Below are 21,778 nucleotides of genomic sequence, written 5' to 3' on the forward strand. Positions count from 1 at the left end.
GGTTACCCCCGCCCCCCCTATACGTTTGCCACTGGTACAATGAGGTCTCCTTTTTCCAGTGATCATTCCCTTCCTAGTGCAGCAGCCAGTGTTGGTGGATATGCTATCCCAACCTGTCAAGGCGTGTATCTCAACATTTAATGAAGGGATTTGCTTCTCTTTCTCACAAAGTTATATTTCAACTTGAAACACACAATCTATAGACAGTTATATGTAAAAATGATTGTACTTTTACATTTATTAGACCTCTGCATCAGTAGTTATTGGACAATAAGAATAATGTCACTCGGCGACATGAGAGCTTTGTGAATGGTGACATTGGCACAGTGGACAGCATACCCTTGCTGGCACTCCTCATGATGTCATCAGTGTTATGTGAATGCCAAATTCAAGGCAGTTAACAACATATAGTTGATAGCAAGGAGCTCTGTCAGTCCCACTTTGTTGGTGAGGCACAAAACTGAAGTAAACGCTTGGTGCATCCGCCCCTGAGGTCTTGCAGTGAACAAAGGGAACCCACGCCACTGTCTTCCACTTGTACAAACAGGGTACACCAGGGCACCGATCACAAGCCAAACTTGTGATTACTTTTTGCTTGTGAATCAAAACACTCGTAAAGTCAGGCACTCGTAAACCCATGCAGGTTCGGCAGACTGCTCCCAAGAGTGTCATCTGGCCCTCGCTCTGAAAAGGTTCCCCTCCCCTGCCATAAGCTGTACTTTTCCAAGCAAGATCTGTTGTGAATAGTATTGTAAAACTCTGTGCTGTAATATTAACCATGGCAATGCGACTATGTACTCTGCTCCTCTAAGACATCTTAACCCATCTGCTGCGATTGGCACGGATTTGGTTTTCACTGTTAGCCTGGTAACATATACTTCCAGGTCTTTCTCTGCCTCTGTGGTGGATAGTGGAGTGTTTCCCATGTGGTATTGGTGTGCTGGATATTCCCTCCCAAGTGCAGAACTTTACGTTTTTCTTCATTGAATTTTAGCAGCCACTTTTTGTTCCATTCCTGTAGCTTGGTGATTTCTTCTTATAGGAATTTCTGCACTCAAGGGGTTAACTCATGAATGAACTGACTAACTAACTAGCTGACTAACAGGGACCCTGGCTTCCATAAACTTCATATTAACCCAAGACTCTCAGCTCACTATTCTCAGGTGCTTTCGCTTCCCACATCTTTATTTCCCAGTGCCAAAAAGGAGATCAATCGAGCTCTAATGGGTGTGTTTTTTAGGTTCATGGTACAGAAGAAAGTTCAGATTACCAGCAGGGTCATGAAACTACCCCTGGGAAAGCTTTGTTAAATGTGTGTTTCTCTTCATGGTACAGAGGGAGGGTTTAACCACCACCAGGGACATTAACCTACCCCTAGGAATGAAAGCCTTGTCCAATGTGTGTTTCTCTTCATGGTACAGAGGGAGGGTTTAACCACCACCAGGGACATTAACCTACCCCTAGGAATGAAAGCCTTGTCCAATGTGTGATTCTCTTCATGGTACAGAGGGAGGGTTTAACCACCACCAGGGACATTAACCTACCCCTAGGAATGAAAGCCTTGTCCAATGTGTGATTCTCTTCATGGTAGGGTAGGTTCTGGACGAACCGTACAGTTTTTTTTTTTATTCATAAAAAAAAATTTTAGTGAATTAACCTAAATTTGAAGTGATCACTATAAAGTACAATCATTGCGCCATATTCTCTCGTAAGCACAGTTTTTTCACCACAATATAAGTTGGTGAAATGAAGCTTTAAAAATAATATCTCGAAGTGTACGGATCGTCCACAGGTATGGACGATCTGTACACGTATATGAGGCCTCAAACAAAAAAATTGTAAAAAATAGACAGTTAAATAAATTTGTAATTTGCCACCAGATTCCGTTAAAATAGACCCCAATGTTGATTTTAAATGATTTGCAACATAAAAAGATAAATATGTTGAAATAAAGAATGCGATTTAATTTTAATCTTCCTTTATTACACAAAAAGTTGAGAAAAAATATGCTTACATTATCTTCTTTGCCTTAAAAAGCTTACAAGGCTTAAAACAAACAAAAATGCCTACTTGATATTATATGAAAGAAGAGAGTAGGGAAACCTGATGAAACGCTGGAGCCTAGGAGTGGGTGCTGGCACCGGAGGAAAGAGGACACCCTTCACCTGGTCAGGCTTCACCTCACCCTCATCTTCTATGGCTGGGAAGACAAAAGTGTTTAGCATTTTTGTAGATTTTCTCATGAAGGAGACATTAACACTGGGGGGTTCGACGCCTAGGACTTTTGCAATATAGTTGACCTTTGTGCCCTTCGTCTTGCCCTCCTCCACTTCAAGTTCAACCAGCAAATAGTCCCCCACCTCAGGATCTTTCTCTTGAAATACATTGACTTCCTCAGGTTCATCGCTGAAGTTTTCTTCGGAGTACTCAGAAGAATCATTAAACTCCATTTGGATGTTGGGGTCACTGTCCGAGTCTTTTTCATTGTAGGAGCAACTCTGGTTTCTTTTAGATCTTCTTGTGGCAGTTGTTTTGGCAGATTTTGTCTGAGCGTTTTTTTGTGCAACCTTTATCTTCTTTTCATCCTTATTCATTAACATTTGGATTGCTGCTGGGTCTTCAGTCAGGATACAAGACTTGAGTCGTGGTCTCCCTTTACCTTTGGGTCTGGCTGGGGCCTTAGGATAGGGTCGAACTTGCTCTGGTGAAGGTCCAGCGGCTGTGGCTTGCACTTGAGCATCTGTCTCTCCGGCTGGCTCTTGTGGTGCTGGTGACATAGATAAATATCTTTGTTTACATGTGGAGACTCCGAACACTTAAAAGCCAAGCTGTACGAAACATCCACAGGCAGCCATTAAAATGAAAACAAACTTTACCGACACACGTGGTGTACTACATCACTAAAACCTCGTCATATCATCACATATAGTCATATTTAGGTGTACAATACCTAACCTTCACACTCCTAGCATATTCATAAGCACCACAAACCATAATTTAGAGGCAAAATATTACATCAGGAATGCGAAAAACCGAAAAACTCACCTCATTCATGCGCTGTTGGTTGCCGCGCTCAAATGGAGGGACGGAGCTGTGTGACTCCGTTTTCTCTTTCACTCTTTAGACGTTAACTAGCTTAAAATAATATAGGTGGTCTTGAGAGCTTTTGTACGGTACATCCATATGTACGGTTCGTCCAGAACCTACCCTACAGAGGGAGGGTTGAACTACCACCTTGGTCATAAAACTACCCCTAGGAATGAAAGCCTTGTCAAATGTGTGATTCTCTTCATGGTACAGAGGGAGGGTTTAACCACCACCAGGGTCATTAAACTACCCCTAGGAATGAAAGCCTTGTCAAATGTGTGATTCTCTTCATGGTACAGAGGGAGGCCTAAAACTTTTACAAAAGCCATATCAAATCTGTGTGTTTAGGTTCATGGGTTCCAGGGTCACAAAACTACCCTGGAAATGTCAAAGACTCCACTGAAAGCCTTGTCAAGTGTGTGTGCGTGTGTGGCAATGTTTAATGATATGAACCTGCCCCTTCCCCATACCCCAGATGAAGCAGGCAGTCTCCGAAGGGTGTTCCCGGTGCCTTGCGTTTGGTGATGAATTAATATTCCAAGGGCACTGTAGTCTAGGAAGTCCTGTTGAGTCACTCTATTCCCCGGGAAACTAATTACCACAGGAGATTTTGTGGCCTCCTTGTAGTCAGTGGGCGTAAAGACAACTCCCTCGTTCATTGTTTTCCCCTCTGTGTGGCCAAAGGTACAGTCTTAGGCCATGTAGCTTTAAGCCCTGGACATAGCACTGAAAAGAATGACGTGCTCCCTGATGCAGCTTTCCTTAGGGCTTAGGATCTTGACAGCAGGGCCGTGGCACCCTCAGAGGTTAACTGGCATGGTGGCGGCACGTGCCATCTTGGTAATGGCACAGATAATTCTCCTCTGTACCACGAGAGAGCAAGATGGATGCTGGAATACGATAGCAGATTATAATACCAAATAGAATATGTCGCAGGTAGAGTTACATAGCAAATTATAATACCAGGTAGAGTTAGATAGCAGATGAAGAATATATGACCTAAATTTTAGTGTACAAGTCTACTTTTTGAGCCTGAAAAAATCCCTCCATAACTATGGGTCCACTTCTATGGCTAGGATAAAATGTCAGCCTCAACCACAAGTATTTCCAGCTAAAACTTGTGTGCGCTGAACTTACTTGACCTATTAAAGCACAGATTAATATATACGAATAATAATAACTGATAAAATGAATACTAATACTAATAAAAGTGCTGTCGAGTCCTACGAGTGTGTTTTACTATGCTATACGGCATGAAGCGGCAGTATCAGGGCACTATGGTATGGAGCTGTTACCACTAATGTCTTAGCCTGGGTATTCTGAATCCTGGGAAGCTGGTTCTGACTACAGATTTTGTGACCTCCATCAGACATATAGGTGACTCCCTCATTAGTTATTGTATGCTGCACTTGTATGACCCTGGTGGTAGAGAGACACCCTCCATCTGTACCATAAACCTAAGAAACACACATTTGACGAGGCTTTCATGAAGGTTTGCAGCATTTCCAAAGGTAGTTTGATGACCCTGCTGGTAGTGTGACCCTGCTTCTGTACCATGAACCTAAAAAACACACTTTTGAGAAGACTTTTGTGGGAGTTCTCACCATTTCCAGGGGTAGTTTTATGACACTGGTGGTAGAGAGACCCTTGTTCTGTACCATGAACCTGAGAAACACTCATTTGAGAAGACTTTTGTTGGAGTTCTCGGTATTTCCAGGGGTAGTTTGATGACACCAGTGGTAGTTTTATTGATGTAGTGGTCAGTTCTGGTCCCTGTACAGGTTCTGCAATAAAAGTCCTGTGCCTTATACCTTCAGAGCCATTGGTAGTGTCACCTTGAGAGGTTTAACCCGGTGGTAGCAGCGGGGATCATGTTTCCACGCCATAAAATACCCCTGGAAATGCACAAAGCTCTCATGAAAGGGTGAGGTGCGGAGGCCGCTACGTGGCCTTGGGTGGCGGCACGCGGTGCGCTGCTGCCCCGTGCTTCGCTTGCCCGGGCGGCGGCCGCAGCGGGCTGGGCGGCTGGTATCTGCCTCAGGAAGTCGGCGGAAACCATACCCAGCGCCTTGCAGTGCTCCCACGAGAGCAGAGGCATGGTAAGAGAGGACTGCACGTTGATCCAGCCTTCACACGACCTATCTCGCCGTACGTGAGCTCTACTTGGAAGGAGCCCACCGCAGCTTGCATCTGTGAGCCGTCCGCGTTGTAATAATTGATGGCGGGGGGCGGTTGCAAGTCACGTTGGTGGAGGCCTAAGCTCTTGAGGTGCTGAAGGCCTATCACCGTAACATCAGCGCCGGTGTCGGGTATCACGTCAATCCAGCCAGACGTGTCGCCCTGGGTGACAGCGACGCGGATGGTGGGGGAAGGTTGGGCCCTGGGGCGCGTGTTGGAGTCCACTCGCTGGACATGGCCCGCACGCTCCTTGGAACGGCACGGGGCCGTGTCGAGTGGCTGCGTCCGAACCACGCCAAGGGAAGGACCCTTCCTCGGTTTGGGTTTTTTGGGCTTGTTGAGGCTGCAGAATCGGTCGTAGTGCCCCACACGAAGGCACACGCCGCATTGAACCCCTTTGGCGGAACACTTAATGGTGTACATCCTGTGCCCCTCGCAGTAACGACCGTGGCAGGGTGCCGCGGCGGCTGGGCACGGCTTGGAGCCATGCTGCGTGCCACAGCTGCTGCAGGCTGTGCTGGAGGGGGGCGTGGATGTTTTGGCACCAGCTCTCTCCGCGTGGGCCGCCTTCTTACCCTTCTTGTACTGTGAGACGCCTCTCACGACAGTGGACGGGGTCTCTATTTCAGAGTACGTCACATCGGTGGCCTCATACGACCGACATTTCGTCACTGTCTCTTGAAGCGTGCGGGAGGCGTCCATGGTGATAAGCTCTCGCCTCAACTCCCCGTTGCGAACTCCCATCAACAAGGCATGCTTCATCCAGACTTCCTCGCAACGTGCCCCTGAGCACACTTCAATCTCTTCCGAAAGACCCTTGAGACGTGCGTAGAAGTCGGTGAAGCTCTCACCCTCGGCTTGCTTACAGGTGGAGAAGGCACGGCGACGGATCGCTTCGTTATTCTGACCCTTCACGTGCTCCTGCAGGAGGTCAAGCACCTCTTCCACTGTGTGCGGGGAGTCGACGGGGATCTGAAGCGAGGTCTCCAAATCACTCAGTGTCTTCGTGGAGAAGCACGTCCTCAGCTCTGCACGCTGCATGTCTTGGGGCATGCTCGACAGGCGATGCATTGTGGCGTGATCATTCCACCGGCTCCTCCATATCCTGAATTGTCGGAACGTCCCATCATGAGCGAGAGGTGGAGGAGTGGCGGCGGAGGCCTTGATGGGGGCCTTCTTGGTTGGAGGGGAGACGCACTGCTGCGTGGCACTCGTAAGCAGTGCCTTGATGCGCCGTGTGTCTTCCTCGCGACGCACACGCTCTTCCTCACGCCGAAGCCGTTTGTCTTCCCGACGCACTCGCTCTTCCTCGCGGCATTGTGCCACGTCCTCTTCCCGACGCTGACACCGCGGGATTAGTGTTGCCCCAGGCAAGGTGCCTATATTCAGAACTAACATTACCCACATCCATTACAACTTGTCTAAATCTGAATAACTTATCACAAGATTTGGCCATAAAGTTTACTGAACATTACAAATCAAAACCAAAATTACATACTTGTATTTAATTACTCACTTATTTTTAAATGATCTTTTGGCATCAAAGAATGTAAAGTTTTTACAAAAGGTCGTTTTAGACTTACAACGAGGAAGAAATAATAGTGTATGTGTGTGTGATGAATGACCTCAAAGTTCTCTGTACTTACTTGAAATGGATTAACTTCCTTAAAATGGTCGTCATGAATCTTGGAATTAGTTTAATTATTACATTTTCTTGATTTTCCCTCTCATGGTACTTTTTCAACACTATTACTGAACTTACTTCAAAGGTTAATCAATTAATTTGCTATAGCCAGAATTAAAAAAGATTAATAATGAGGGAAGGACAGCGTGTGGACAGACTCCTGGGCCATCTCAGCACTTAAGCAGAACACATTGGACAAGGCTTTCCCAGGAGCTGTGGGAGGCATTTCCAGGGGTAGTTTTACGACCCTGTTGGTAGTGACCCTTCTGCTGTACCATGAACCTCTGTCGAACACATTTGACAAGCCTTTCCCAGGAGCTGTGGGAGGCATTTCCAGGGGTAGTTTTACGACCCTGTTGGTAGTGACCCTTCTGCTGTACCATGAACCTCTGTCGAACACATTTGACAAGCCTTTCCCAGGAGCTGTGGGAGGCATTTCCAGGGGTAGTTTTATGACCCTGGTGGTAGTGTGACCCTTCCTCTGTACCAGGAACCTCTATAGAACACATTTCACAAGGCTTTCCCAGGAGTGGTGGGAGGCATTTCCAGGGGTAGTTTTATGACTGTTGGTAGTGTGACCCTTCTGCTGTACCATGAACCTCTATACAACACATTTGACCAGGCTTTTGGAGGAGTTTTGGGCCTTTTCAGGGATAGTTTTTTTTACTCTGGTGGTCGTGTGACCCTTCCTCTGTACCTTGAACCTAAGAAACACACATTTGCCAAGGCCTTCCTAGGAATTTGGTGCATTTCCAGGGGTAGTTTTGTGACCCTGTGATAGTGTGACAAGCTTTCGTAGGAGTTGTGAGCATTTCCAGGGGTAGTTTGGTGACCCTGGTGGTAATTTTAACTTTCTCTTTACCATGAATCTTAAAAAAAGACACGTGAGAACTTGATTGATCTTATTGACCTTTGGGAGAGGCTGACGTTAGGGGCGGAAGGGTCTGCCTCATAGATCTCAGGAAGGAAAGTTTGGGACGTACCTTGAATCGGCTCCTTGACGACAGTAGACTCCATGGCTGGGGTTCCTTCCTCCTTCTCTTCCTCAAATTCCATACTTTCCTCTCATATCTTAATTTTTCCTCCTCTGTGATGTGTGTTTCTCTCTCTCTCTCTCTCTCTCTCTCTCATTTCTAATCCTTCCTTCTTTAATTACTTTTCTTTTATTTATATTTATCCTCATCGTCTCCTCTGTTTTACTTACCTTAATCTCTCTCCTCCTCCTCCTCACTTCCCTCCTCTACGGATAGGTGTTGTTAGTACCTCAGTGTCTTTCTTAATGATTATTTCGTCTATATATCATTCCCTGTTATTTCCGTCATTCCTCAATAAATCCTCTCCTCAATAAATCATCTCTCTCTCTCTCTCTCTCTCTCTCTCTCTCCCACCCCCCTACCTGTGAATTCATCAGACTTGTCGTAAATTCTGGTTTACTTTTCATAAGATTAATAAAAATAATTCATGACTTTCCCCTTTATAATAGTGCCCCCCAGCTGGTAGGCCTATGCTCTCAATGTCTATCATCCATCTATGTCTACATTGACTTTACATCCACTTACAGCCTTGCTTTTCCTCCTCCTGTCCACACAATCCATATCCTTCCATCCTTTGGTCTGGTAGGAATCCACCTCTCGGCTTTCAGTTTCTTCCGAATATTTCCCATCATGTAACTCCACTTTCCACTCCTAGCTCCTCCATTATTGGACAGTCTTTCCTCCCTCCATCCACACTGTCCACATCCTCCTATCTTCATCCAGTCTCCTGCTAGTCCCATTTTTATCAAGGACTGTGCCTCTCATCTCACATTTTCTTGAGCAGTAAGAAATTTTTCCTTTTACGCCACTCCACTTTCTTCCACTTTCCCTGTCTAGCTCCTTCAAGTCCTTTTATCCACTTATTGGTCAGTCTTTCTTCTCCCTATCCACACTATCTGCATCTTCCTATCTTCATCCATTCTCTTGGTAGTCCCATTTTTATCAAGGACTGTGCCTCGTCTTCCACTTTCTTCGAATAGTAAAACCTTCCTCTATACACAGCTCCACAATCCACTTTCCAGTTGCTTTTTCTCAACCTCCTTGTATCCGCATCTTCCTATATTTCTCCATTCTCCTGCTATTCCAGTTCTTGTATTTACTTTTGTCATTGGTTTTTTTGCTGGGGTTTCGTTCCTCTCGTCAAGGGTCCGCACGTTACCTGAGGTGTTGGCCGGCCTGTGGTGACTGCCTCTTCATCCTTCTTCCTCCCTTATACCTCCATCTCTGGACCTTTCTCTCCCTTCGTATATTTATTATTCTCATTTTATCTCCCTTCCATTGTGTATTTTCCTCCTCCCCACTTTCTCTCTCTCTCTACACATAATCAGTCCGTTCCTAGTCAGTGCGTAATGTTTGATATCTGGCGTCCTGCCGAGAGGGTTTAAGTGACCTGTTCTTCAGTAAATTATGGGTTCAGTTTCCTCCCAGAACACATTTCAAGACTCGACCCTTGCTTATAACATATACAAGGTCCCACGTGCCCATCTCGGCTGGACAGGCAGTTTTGTAATATATATATATATATATATATATATATATATATATATATATATATATATATATATATATATATATATATATATATATATATATATATATATATATATATATATATATATATATATATATATATATATATATATATATATATATATATATATATATATATATATATATATATATATATATATATATATATATATATTTAGGCATATTTATTAACTATATATATATATATATATATATATATATATATATATATATATATATATATATATATATATATATATATATATATATATATATATATATATATATATATATATATATATATATATATATATATATATATATATATATATATATATATATATATATATATATATATATATATATATATATATATATATATATATATATATATATATATATATATATATATATATATATATATATATATATATATATATATATATATATATATATATATATATATATATATATATATATATATATATATATATATATATATATATATATATATATATATATATATATATATATATATATATATATATATATATATATATATATATATATATATTATATATATATATTGCCAACTTATTGCATGATATACTTATTGCATAGTATATATATATATATATATATATATATATATATATATATATATATATATATATATATATATATATATATATATATTGCCAACTTATTGCATGATATACTTATTGCATAGTATTGCAACATATATGCAAAAAGTGAGCCATATAATTTTTCTAAAATAAATACAAAATTATTTTTTTGTCAATTATTTATTAAATAAATAGAGCACATTTCCTTCACTAAGAGGCTGATTCTGCAGGAACTTGACATCTTGGTGTTCTTTCTTGTTCCAGAGTGTGCGGTGTGCAGACCAAGACGCTAGAGATGTCCGTTCAGCCGTTCAATTCTGCCGAGGGAAAGAAATCGTGTTAGTCAACTCTGATGACTTGTACTTTTCTCTGCAAGGGACTGTTCTGTAAGGCAGTCACAGAAGATGTGAACTGTATCTGTACTATGAAGTCTTATAAAAAAGTTAAAGGCCACACCTATGACTTTATCTTGCCCCAAACCCATTTAGCTAATTGACTTAGGTACATTTTTCAGGCTACTTTTCAAGATGTTTTTGAGCTGTAAGCTGATATATCTAGTTGCTTTGATCTTTTTTAAAAGCTAATTCTATATATATTAAAGGGAGGAACTAATTTTCATACAGAAAAAAAACTTATACTATAAAAAGAATTACATATGAATTGGAAACAAGATATAAGAGAAGACAACGAAGGGAACTAACAAGAGGAGAGATTGTATACATAAAGAGCTCAAAAGTCATTGAAAAAGCAATGGAAATTGAGACAATAAGAACATATGAAATAAAAGACGTGGAAACAAGAAGAAAATAAGACAGACATGAGATTATTACTATAGACAAAGAGAAAGCAGATAACATATCACAGACTAAAACATTTGAGGCGTACGGCAGAGAAGTGAGGTGACATTAGGAATGGCGACCCTTGTGTAAATTGTACGAAGGGTCTCTTTCCCCTTGCAATTAGTATCATAACATAGCAATTTAACTCTAATTTGCACTGGGAAAGACAGACAGACAGACAGACTACCCCTCCAAGGATGAACGAGGGACGAATCAAAATGGAAGCTCAACTTTTATGGGGCAGACGGAGGGTCACTTTCCCTTGTAACGTACATCATGACGAGCAATATAACAATAATTATGTTCTAGTTAGCAAGGGGGGAAAGGAAGAACAAGATATAGTTACTTGCAAGGGAAAATAAACCTTGCATAGGATGAGCGGAGGGCTGGAAGTCTCGTAATCTGTTCTCAGTGTGTGAACGTACTCTAGTATACGTAAGAATAGGTCATCGTGCCTTAGGATTTCTCTGCCGGAAGCCTCGTTTATACGTTAAGAGATGAGGAGGAAGGGAAACAAGCAAATAATGGAACTCTATATATACGATACAGTGAAAAGGATTTACCGAGAAGGATGTACGTATGAGAGGAGGAAAGTGAGGAGGAGAAGAGAAAGATTAAGGTAAGTAAAGGGAAGTAAAACTGACGATGAGGATATATATAAATAAAACTAAATAAAGAAGGAATGATTAGAACTGAGAGAGAGAGAGAAAGGTACATCACAGAGGAGGAAAGTCTGGAATTTGAGGAAGACAAGGAGGAAGGAACGCCAGCCGTGGAGTCTACTGTCGTTAAGGAGCTGATTCAAGGTACGTCTCAAACTTTCCTTCCTAAGATCTATGAAGCAGACCCTTCCGCCCCTTACGTCAGCTACTTGCAAAGGTCAATAAGGAGATCAATCAAGGTCTCACGAGTCTTGTTTTAAGATTCACGGTAAGGAGAAAGTTAAAACTACCACCTGGGTCATCAAACTGCCCCTGGAAATTCTCACAACTCCTACAAAAGCCTGTCAAATGTGTGCACTTGGAACAATATTTTTTAAGAATGTGACTCAGATGCCAAAAAGGAGATCAATCGGGTTCTAATTGAGTGGTTTTGAAGGTTCATGGTACATAGGAAGGGTTAATCTATCACCAGGGTCATAAAACTACCCCTGGAAATGCCCAAACCTCCTACGGAAGCCTTAAATACAAGTCTCTAGGGATGGCTTTTTCAAGAATGTGAGCCTCGGACATTTCCGCTCCTCACATCAGCTACTTCCAAAGGCCGTAATGGAGATGAATTGGGTTCTTTTGACTTGTTTTATAGGTTCATGGTAAAGAGGAAAGGTCTTGCTACAACCAGGGTCATAAAACTACCCCTGGAAATGCCCACAACTCCTATGAAAGCCCTGTCAGTTGACCTCACTCAGGGGACAAAATGTTTTTGAATACGACACTAATACAACCAATACAATGTTTGAGGTTCTTGGTACAGAAGAAGGGTTACACTCCCTCTGCACCATGAACGGTTAAACCACCCATGAAAACCCGGTTAGCCTTCTCTGTGGCCTTGGGAAACAGTCATAACAGCTTTTCAAACAAGCAAACTGCAGTGTCATGAAGTTCAAGAATACAGGCTTTATTCAGAAGGTCATTCCTGGTACAGTAAGCAGTATAATCTGACTTACAGTGGACCACACAGACTCTGGAGATAGAGAGCAAAGATCCGCACTCGTAGCTCACCCAAACAGGTCCCAATGTTAGGTACCACATGCCCAGCGCGGCAAATCTACGGACGAGTAACTGGTGGATGTTCTTGCCCAATATAGCGGGATTATTGCATAGCTTCACCTATCACCTGACTGATTCTTTGACCAAATAGTTGTAAATATTGCAGTTGGCAATACTCCCTTGCCAGAGTCTGAAGGAGAGATATCCGCAGTTCCCTCAATACGGCTGATCATAACGCACGCACCGAAGTAAGTGTTAACATTCAACACTCCCTGAACGTGCATGTACGTTCGCAAGAGTGGCATACATAACCGACTCCTATAGATCTAGACCTCCTCTTTCCAATGGTTTTTTGCTTTTTAGCTGTGATGAAGAGTTTTTGAGATACAGAGGTTAAAAGAGACCCCCCACTGGCCTGCTAAATCATAGAAGGAAAGTCCATTTTGGGTGGAAAACTGTATATAAAAATGTGCTCCCAGTGATCCTAATTCAATGTTCTGTACTCGTTCTGCCAACGGTCATACAGTCTTCAACTTAACGTCAAAGGACAGTTAACCCCTTCAACACCAGTATACTGCATCCTTGCGTGCCCCGTACCATATCCGAGGACGAGCATACTGGCTCGCTTTAGCCAATACACAAGTTATTCTATTTCTATATTTATGCTTACATCTCAAAACTATCACTCAAATTATGTTTCTTTATGTGCACCATATAATTCTGCATGTTTTCATTTATAATACATGATGTTTATGTTGAGTTTATGGCTGAAAACTTGTTATATTCAATAGCAACATTTCAAATTTGGTGCGCACGGCGATCTTGGATACGGTGCAGGGCGCCGTTTTGGCCCGGCCGTAGTGAAGGGGTTAAGGGTATGTACTTTACAAGGATACTTCATTCAGTTAGGTAAGCTAAGTAGAAGTGAAGGTATGGAAGGCTGAATCTGCGCTCTACCTGTTAAGGTTCACGGTACAGAGGAAGGGTCACTCTACCACCAGCCTCATAAAACTAGCCCTGGAAATAACTCCCAAAACTCCTAAGAAACTTTCAAATATGTGAACTTGAGTGAGGAGGTTCAATAATCTGGCCTTTTATCCTAACCTATCCAAGAGACAAGAAGGAAGGAAGGAGAGAGAGTATTATGGAAAGAATGATTCAACACTCACCAATGTCTTTCTGTCTGTCTGCTGGTCTTCAAAGTCATCCTCCTCTTCCTCTTCCTCTTCTTCCTCTTCCTCCTCTTGTCTCTAGGAGTAAAGTAAGGAGATTAATAAAGTTGATAATTGATTTTTTGTGGTAAATTCTTTTCAGAGTAAAAATATATAAATAGACAGATATTGGAGAGAGAGAGAGAGAGAGAGAGAGAGAGAGAGAGAGAGAGAGAGAGAGAGAGAGAGAGAGAGAGAGAGAGAGAGAGAGAGAGAGAGAGAGAGAGAGAGAGAAACAAAATGAATTAAAATAAACTTGCCCTTCAATAAGAAAAACCAATCTAACTTTAGTAAAACCATATCTTGCATGCATAACATATCTTGCTTAACCTCTCTGTATACTGCTTTAAAATAATAATAATAATAATAATAATAATAATGATAATAATAATAATAATAATAATAATAATAATAATAATAATAATAATAATAATAATAATCATAGTTACGCTGGGCTGTGTGTGTGTGTGTGTGTGTGTGTGTGTGTGTGTGTGTGTGTGAAGAGGAGGAAGAGGAGGAGGAGGAGGAGGAGGAGGAGGAGGAGGAGGAGGAGGAGTACAAGACATTTCCTCGCCCAAGAACATATATTTGCCAAGGCTTTCGTAGGAGTTGTGGGCATTTCCAGAGGTAGTTTTATGACCCTGGTGGTAGTGTGACCCTTCTTCTGTACCATGAACTTAAAGAACCACTCATTAAAACCCGACTGATCCCCTCTTTGACCTTTAGAAATAGCTGTTGTGATATGGCAAAGTGTCTTGTGATACCAGCCACAGTGTTTCGGTGCGAACCTATGTCCAAGGGCTAAACACAGTTACTACTGAGCCACTACCAATACAGTCGCCTCTCGATTAACATGAGTTTAAATAAAGCGTTTTTGACTTAACACAAGTTGATATTTAACCCTTTCTTTGCTAAACGCTCGCAGCGAGGGTTAAGCGTATTTGCTGGTGGTGCTAAATGCTCACTGCGAGCTCCACCCGCACTCAAATCTCCCGTGCATGAGTGTGTTCCAACACTAATTCTCACAACACAGGATTGCCAATTGAGTGTGTTCTTCACAAAATTTGGTGGAAAATCATGTCAGCCCAGCGCGGAAAATCTATGGACGAGCAACTGGTGGATGTTGTCCAATATAACGACATTTTTGCATAGCTTCACATGACTGATATTTTGACCAAATAGTTGTAAATATTGCAGTTGGCAATACTGCCCTGCCAGCACCCCATCATCAAGAGATCTACAGTAGTTGCCTTGCGGCTGACTGTCGCGCACATATAAATGTATGTCTTCACAGGCAACACCCCCTCAACGTGCCTGTACGTTCGCAGGAGGGGTTTACATTACTGAATCGTATAGATCTTGGCCTCCTCTTTCCAATGGTGTTTTTGTTTTGTAGCTGTGATGAATAGTTTTTGAGACACAGCGGTTAAAAGAGATCCCCTTCCCCCGACGGGGTGCCCGAGCGCACCTGAGGGGATAGTCTCGCTGTGAGCACTTAGCAATGAAAGGGTTAAGTAGATACATTTGACTAACGCAATATGTTCGATTTAACATGAGTTTCATCAATGACGTCACCGCGCAGAGACGCTGTCTTTCTCCTCAGTCTGAAGCTAGCCAGCACTGTGAGTGGACCGTTTCTCTGTAATACATACATTGCATTTTGACCCCTACTATGGCACCCAAGCGTCCTTCCACCTCATCCAGTGACATAAGAACATAGGAGTCTGCAAGAGGCCGGTAGGCCTGCACGAGGCAGCTCCACTGAACCTTGGCTCCCGTGTATCTAACCCTACCTAATATCGCTGTCCATGACGCATCAACAAAGTGATGGTGGTGAGTGAGGACGTGTTTTGGTTGTGTCAGTGACTTACAAATGTAATGTAGCAATTCTTTCTTTAGAAAACTTTAACTTAACCCGGTGGTGGCAGGGATCATGTTTCTTAATGGTCCCTCCAAGCGAGAAAAATGAGAAAAAATCACCCCTCGCACAAATCATTTCATAATATATATCAAAGCATTTGTGATCAGATTATGTATCATCTATTTTGGGGGGTTTATATCATGGCACAAATTTGGCCCGTCCCTGCTACACGGTACAGAGACAAATTTGGCCCGTCCCTGCTACACGGTACAGAGACAAATTTGGCCCGTCGCTGCTACACGGTAAAGACACAAATTTGGCCCGTCGCTTTTGCCTTATGAAGACAGGCTGAAGCAGTTAAATGTACACTCGCTAGAAATGCGAAGGTTGCGAGGAGACTTGATCGAAGTCTATAAATGGATGAAGGGCTTCTATAAAGGGGATGTCAATAAGATTTTGATAGTAAAAGAGCCGGGTAGGATGCGTAGCAATGGTTTTAAGTTGGACAAATTCAGATTTAACAAAGACATAGGCCAATACTGGTTCACCAATAGAGTGGTGGACGAATGGAACAGGCTTGGGGGCCATGATGTGGGTGCCAACACCGTAGATACATTCAAGAAGGGGTTAGATAAAGCCATGGATGGTGAGGTAAGGTGGAGTGGAGTGTACAGGAGCTGCCTTGTATAGCCCAACCGGTCTCTTGCAGACTCCTTACGTTCTTATGTTCTTATAAAGTCACTATAGTACATGGACTCTAACTTGAGCCCTGTGGTTTGGGCCGGGGAAGCCTCCATTCTTTACAGATCTAGCCATGACCTGCGATCTGTCTCACTGTTAGTCTGTACGTTATCTATTTGTGGAGTATACACATACTCATAATACGACTGCATGGTGTTATGAATGGCTTGGGACTACAGGGAAAGACAACGACTGAGTCACGCCCAAGGGCTCAAGTTAAAATCGATAGACTATAGTGAAGAAACTTGAAATAATTTTTTTTGGACATTAACCCGGTAGCAGCGACGGGCCAAATTTGTGCCATGATATAAACCCCCATTAGACGATGCATAAACTGATCACAAATGCTTTGATATATATAATTCAGTGCTTTGTGTGAGGGGTGATTTTTTCTCATTTTTCTCGCTTAGAGGGGCCATTAACCCTTTCATTGCTAAACGCTTGCTGCGACCTCCACCCACACTCACATCTCGTGCATTTGAGTGTGTTCCAACATTAATTCTCACAACATAGGATTGCCAACTGAGTGGATTCTTCACTAAATTTGGTGGAAAATCATATCAGCCCAGCGCGGCAAATCTACGGACGAGTAACTGGTGGATGTTCTTGCCCAATATAGCGGCATTTTTGCATAGCTTCACCTGACTGATTCTTTGACCAAATAGTTGTAAATATTGCAGTTGGCAATGCTCCCTTGCCAGAATCTGAAGAAAAAAAATTCCGCAGTTCCCTCAATATGGCTGATCATCCCGCACGCACCAACGTAAGTGTTAACATTCAACACTCCCTGAACATTCGCAAGAGAGGCATACATAACTGACTCCTATAGATCTGGACCTCCTCTTTCCAATGGTGTTTTTAGTTTTCAGCTGTGATGAATAGTTTTTGAGATACAGAGGTTAAAAGAGACCCCCAACTGGGCTGCCCAACTGCACCTGAGGGGATAGTCGCGTCCACACTGCACGCAATGAAAGGGTTAAGAAACAGGACCCCCACAGCTACTGGGTTAATATTTGTCAGGCCAGCGAGTCCTAACCCACGGAACATTTGTTACACGGTTTTTCCCGCACACCACTTACAGGAGAAATAAGAGAATATGAGAAACAGAAGACAGTCGTAAGAGAAAAAAAGAGACAATTATAGCAGAAATAACACTTTTACCAATGCAAACCACTGCTCTTGAGTCCGGGTTGCTGGCCGGTCTTCAGGACAGCATGCTGTGGCCTCTCAGCTGGTAGTACCCAAACCACATCATCATCATAGCGGCCAACAAGGAGCGTCACACTCAGCCTCCAGTGTTCCGCTGAAGAATATTCAAAATATAAAAATACATTACTCACTGTGTCACCCTAAACTATTTTATAAAAGGCAATCTCAGCCATCCTAACCTAAGCTAGCCTTAGGCCACACAGGGAGCGAGAACGTTAATACATTATAAGCAATGCCACACTGGCAGCGAGCTGCTTGGCGAGAAAGCGAGAAGAGTTGACAAATGAGTTTTTTTGCGCGAGATCGCTCGGTCATGAGTGACATCACAGACATGTATTATTTGCCGTATCTCAGCCATACATTAGATAGGCCATTTTGGTTGACACCGTTAAATGCAGCAGTGATTGCAGAACTTGAATATGTTTGTGAAAACTCAATAAAACAAAAACTAACTGACGAGTTGAAGTTAAAGAATCACACTCCGTAATAACACATTCTACATGTAACTTGCAGCAGCAGCAGCTATGAAATGATATAAACAATTCCATCTTCTAGAGAAAAGCCTCCTATATACAGTTTTTTTAAGGGGCTCTCGCACACTCCCGGCCTCGGTCCCGATAGTCCTCGATGATTCCCGATAAGTCGCTCAGGGCCTGACCGCTGACAAAATAGGCAATAATCCCGGGACCGGCAGCTTACCACCGGTCTGCCTGCCTGCGGCAGACCAGCGGTTTACCGCCGGTAGACTGGCGACCATATACAATTTTCGATTTCTCCAACCGGCAACTGCAGCAGGTCAGTCAGCAGTAGACTGCCAGCCTACCGGTGGCAGACCGCTGGTCTACCAGTGGCAGACCTGCGGCACATCGACGACCAAACACTATCTTTGCATTTTTATATTTTATAATTACCTCATAAACTGCTTCAAACCTAATTTCATTTGTGTGCATAAAACTCACACTCTCTCTCTCTCTCTCTCTCTCTCTCTCTCTCTCTCTCTCTCTCTCTCTCTCTCTCTTCTTCCTCCTTTCTTTCATCTCTTTCCATCCTCTCCCTTACTTCCTCACTCCCTCTCTCTTCCTCACTCACTCCCACCTGTTCCTCCTTCCATTCCTCTCTCTCTCTCTCTCTCTCTCTCTCTCTCTCTCTCTCTCTCTCTCTCTCTCTTTCACCCACTCCTCTTCCTCCTTTATCTCATCTCCCTCTCTCTCTTCATTCCCTCGCTCCTACCTGTTCCTCCTCGTTTTCCTCCTTCCTCCCTTGCTAATCCCCAGATCATAAACAGGTGTTCACTCATGGCCTACCGGCAGTCTACCGCCGGTCTGCCGCGGGTGTCGGCGGTTGACCGCCAGTCGACCAGGACATTTTCAACACCGCTGGTCGACTGGGCGCATCGCCGATATCTTTGAAAACTTTAAAGTTGACCGGCGGTGGTCAGCTGTGTCTACAGTCCTCAGGGTCGACCGGCGGTAGACCGGCGGTCTGCCGCCGACAATCCCCAATCTTACACCCGGTCAACCGGCGACCGGCTTATCGGGAGTCATCGGGGATTATAGGAGAAGGGAACAAAACACAACCCCCGATTAATACCTGGTAGTACCCATTCACTGCTGGGTTGACAGGGGCGTAGGGTATCGGAAAAGCCACCCAAATTTTTCCACTCCATCCGGGAATCGAACCCGGGCTCTTTCGGTTGTGAGCCGAGTGTGCTAACCACTGCACCATGAAGCCCCCCAGGATGAATAGGGTGAATACTCCACACTTATAAATAAAGGGTTAATACTTCACCCTTATCCTGACCTGGAAACTATGAAATCTAGCCTAACTTAATTCTAACCTAATCTGACAGGTAAATGTCCACAGAGTTGCCCATCTCACTGTGGTACTTCTCACCCAAACCATGGGTTAGATCTCATAATTCTATGCATTTTGAATACCATATATATATATATATATATATATATATATATATATATATATATATATATATATATATATATATATATATATATATATATATATATATATATATGCCTTGCAAATTGACAGAATCGCTGCTAGCAATTTTTTAAAAGTTAGTGAGTTTTTTGTGGCCGCCTCAGAGCACCACGGGGGGACTGGGATACTTTGTTCCCCGTCTCTTCTTACACTCACTTCTCACACTTCTCATGGGTTAGATCTCATTATTCTAAGCATTTTGAACCCCATTTATGTTCGCCGCAAACTGTTAGAAACGCCGCCAGCGATTTTTGAAAAGTTAGTGAGTTTTTGGCGGCCAGCTCGGGGCGTCAGTGCCGCCATTACTTACATTATGAAACATCACTAGGTCTTCAGATATCTTTTCTACAAACGCTTGGTTAGCGATGGTACACTAGGTTAGCGATTAGCCCACTCATGTGAGACCAGGTCTACCGCGTGGTTATTTTTATTTTTTTTAGAACACGCAGACCCACGAGCTATTTTGCGGTGGCAGCAGCGGCACCGCGCGACGGTTTACGGTGGGGGAACATATTTAAACTAACCCAACCGAGCTCTACGACCTAACAGCTAACGGGGGGGCTTTGACCCCTTTGCCCCCCACATGTATATGCAACTTAGTTCTGCGGAGGTGTTCCTCGCTTCCACGCCCGGGGCCCACAACATCGCGGCCCACAAAAAAACACTAACCTTTCATAAATCGTTAGCAGCGATTCTATCAATTTGCGAGGCATATATATGGGATTCAAAATGCATAGAATTATGAGATCTAACGCATGGTTAGGGTGAGAAGTACCACAGTGAGATGGGCAACTCTGTGGACATTTACCATCTGACAACCATACATTTTTTTTTTACTATTCAGCTTAATGTTCACTGAGGAAATGGAACCCAGAAAAGTTTACTCACCACCACGGCTCCTGCCAAGCAAATCACAACTTGGCCCCCGAAGGAGAGATAGGGTCCAGCCGGCCATCGGGTGTACTTCTGGAATAGCAATAAAAAAGGTAACGTGTTGGAAATTTACGTATAAAATTACCTCCCGTTGTCTTTTTTTTTAACCTGGTAGAAGTGGCAGTGAGGGGCCAAATTTGTGGCTTTACCGTGTAGCAGCGACGGGCCATTTCTGACCTGCTGGACCTGGCCGCTAAATGCCCATTATTACGTATTTAAGACAGCCACGCCCCATTTGACCTCATGTAAGAGCTCAATACATCTTATTCTTCATATCATAGGTCTTAAGTGTCGGTAATAAGGTCAGAAATAAGGCCACACGGTCGCCTTTGTGAGCTCACCCCTAAACCTAATTCATTGTTTACGACATTCACGCCTCATCTGACCTCATATATCAGGTCAATCCCCCTTAAATCTTCACTCTGTAGAGGTCAAAGGGCTTACTAGGTATCGATAATAAAAGTTCGAATGTTAAGCTGATGGCCGCCTCTTATCTTGCATATATCACACATTTTCCGCCTTTTCCCCACATCACCGCTTGACCTCAAGAAGTATAGTGACCTTATATGTCATGACCTCAAGCCCCGTCTCGGTATACCCAGTAGTTTACGAGAAAAATATATATACAAATATTTTCACCCAAGGCCCCGCGGTCAACCCACATTTAAATCCCTTCTGATCACGTTCAACACACTTTTCGCCGTTATCATCCACATCAAAACAAGCACAAGGCATTCCTCACCTCTTTGATCTGCATGGCGTGTCTTTACAGCGGCTAAATCCCACGAAATCACATAAAATAGACATGACTCGTAATGGCGTCAGACGGAGCAAATCCACAGGCAGGAAGGCAGGCCAGTCACGTGATCATAAGGGAATAACTTCGCCAACTTCCACGAAATAGCTCTCACATGTCTAAATTTCCTTTTTTTCCATATTTCAGTGTCACTTCTATCGTTCTATGACCCCATTTCGTCTCCAATACACGGCACAAACATCAGAGAAACAATTTTTATCACTGGAAGGCTTAATAACAAAGGAATATGGTTGATTATTAACAGAATTATAGCAGACATTATTTTCCCTCATTTCTTGCATCTATGGTCAGTGTGTCTGGTGTGTTATTATCTTACAGGCA

General features: G+C 43.0%; 1 protein-coding gene and 1 long non-coding RNA gene across 6 annotated transcripts in view; one reads left to right on the top strand and one right to left on the bottom strand.

The window, feature by feature from the left end:
* Positions 1–10,594, top strand: part of LOC126982054 (uncharacterized) — a 24,460-nt gene extending 13,866 nt beyond the window's left edge. For all 5 annotated transcript variants that reach the window (XR_007734459.1, XR_007734460.1, XM_050833772.1 and 2 more), the window contains one exon: positions 10,404–10,594. Coding sequence is in view for 3 of the 5 variants with exons in the window: in XM_050833770.1 (XP_050689727.1) it covers positions 10,404–10,529 (126 nt within the window). In the remaining 2 variants the exon portion in view is untranslated. The remainder of the gene's footprint in view (positions 1–10,403) is intronic.
* Positions 10,301–21,533, bottom strand: LOC126982055 (uncharacterized). The gene is made up of 5 exons (XR_007734461.1): positions 21,383–21,533; positions 20,596–20,673; positions 17,662–17,803; positions 13,857–13,937; positions 10,301–10,456 (listed from the first exon to the last, which is right to left on the bottom strand). It is a non-coding gene; the product is annotated as an uncharacterized LOC126982055 (long non-coding RNA).
* Between the last annotated feature and the right edge of the window lie 245 nt (positions 21,534–21,778).

The sequence above is a fragment of the Eriocheir sinensis genome, chromosome 50 (genome assembly GCF_024679095.1).
Source record: "Eriocheir sinensis breed Jianghai 21 chromosome 50, ASM2467909v1, whole genome shotgun sequence".
In the NCBI taxonomy this organism is placed as follows: Eukaryota; Metazoa; Arthropoda; class Malacostraca; order Decapoda; family Varunidae; genus Eriocheir; species Eriocheir sinensis.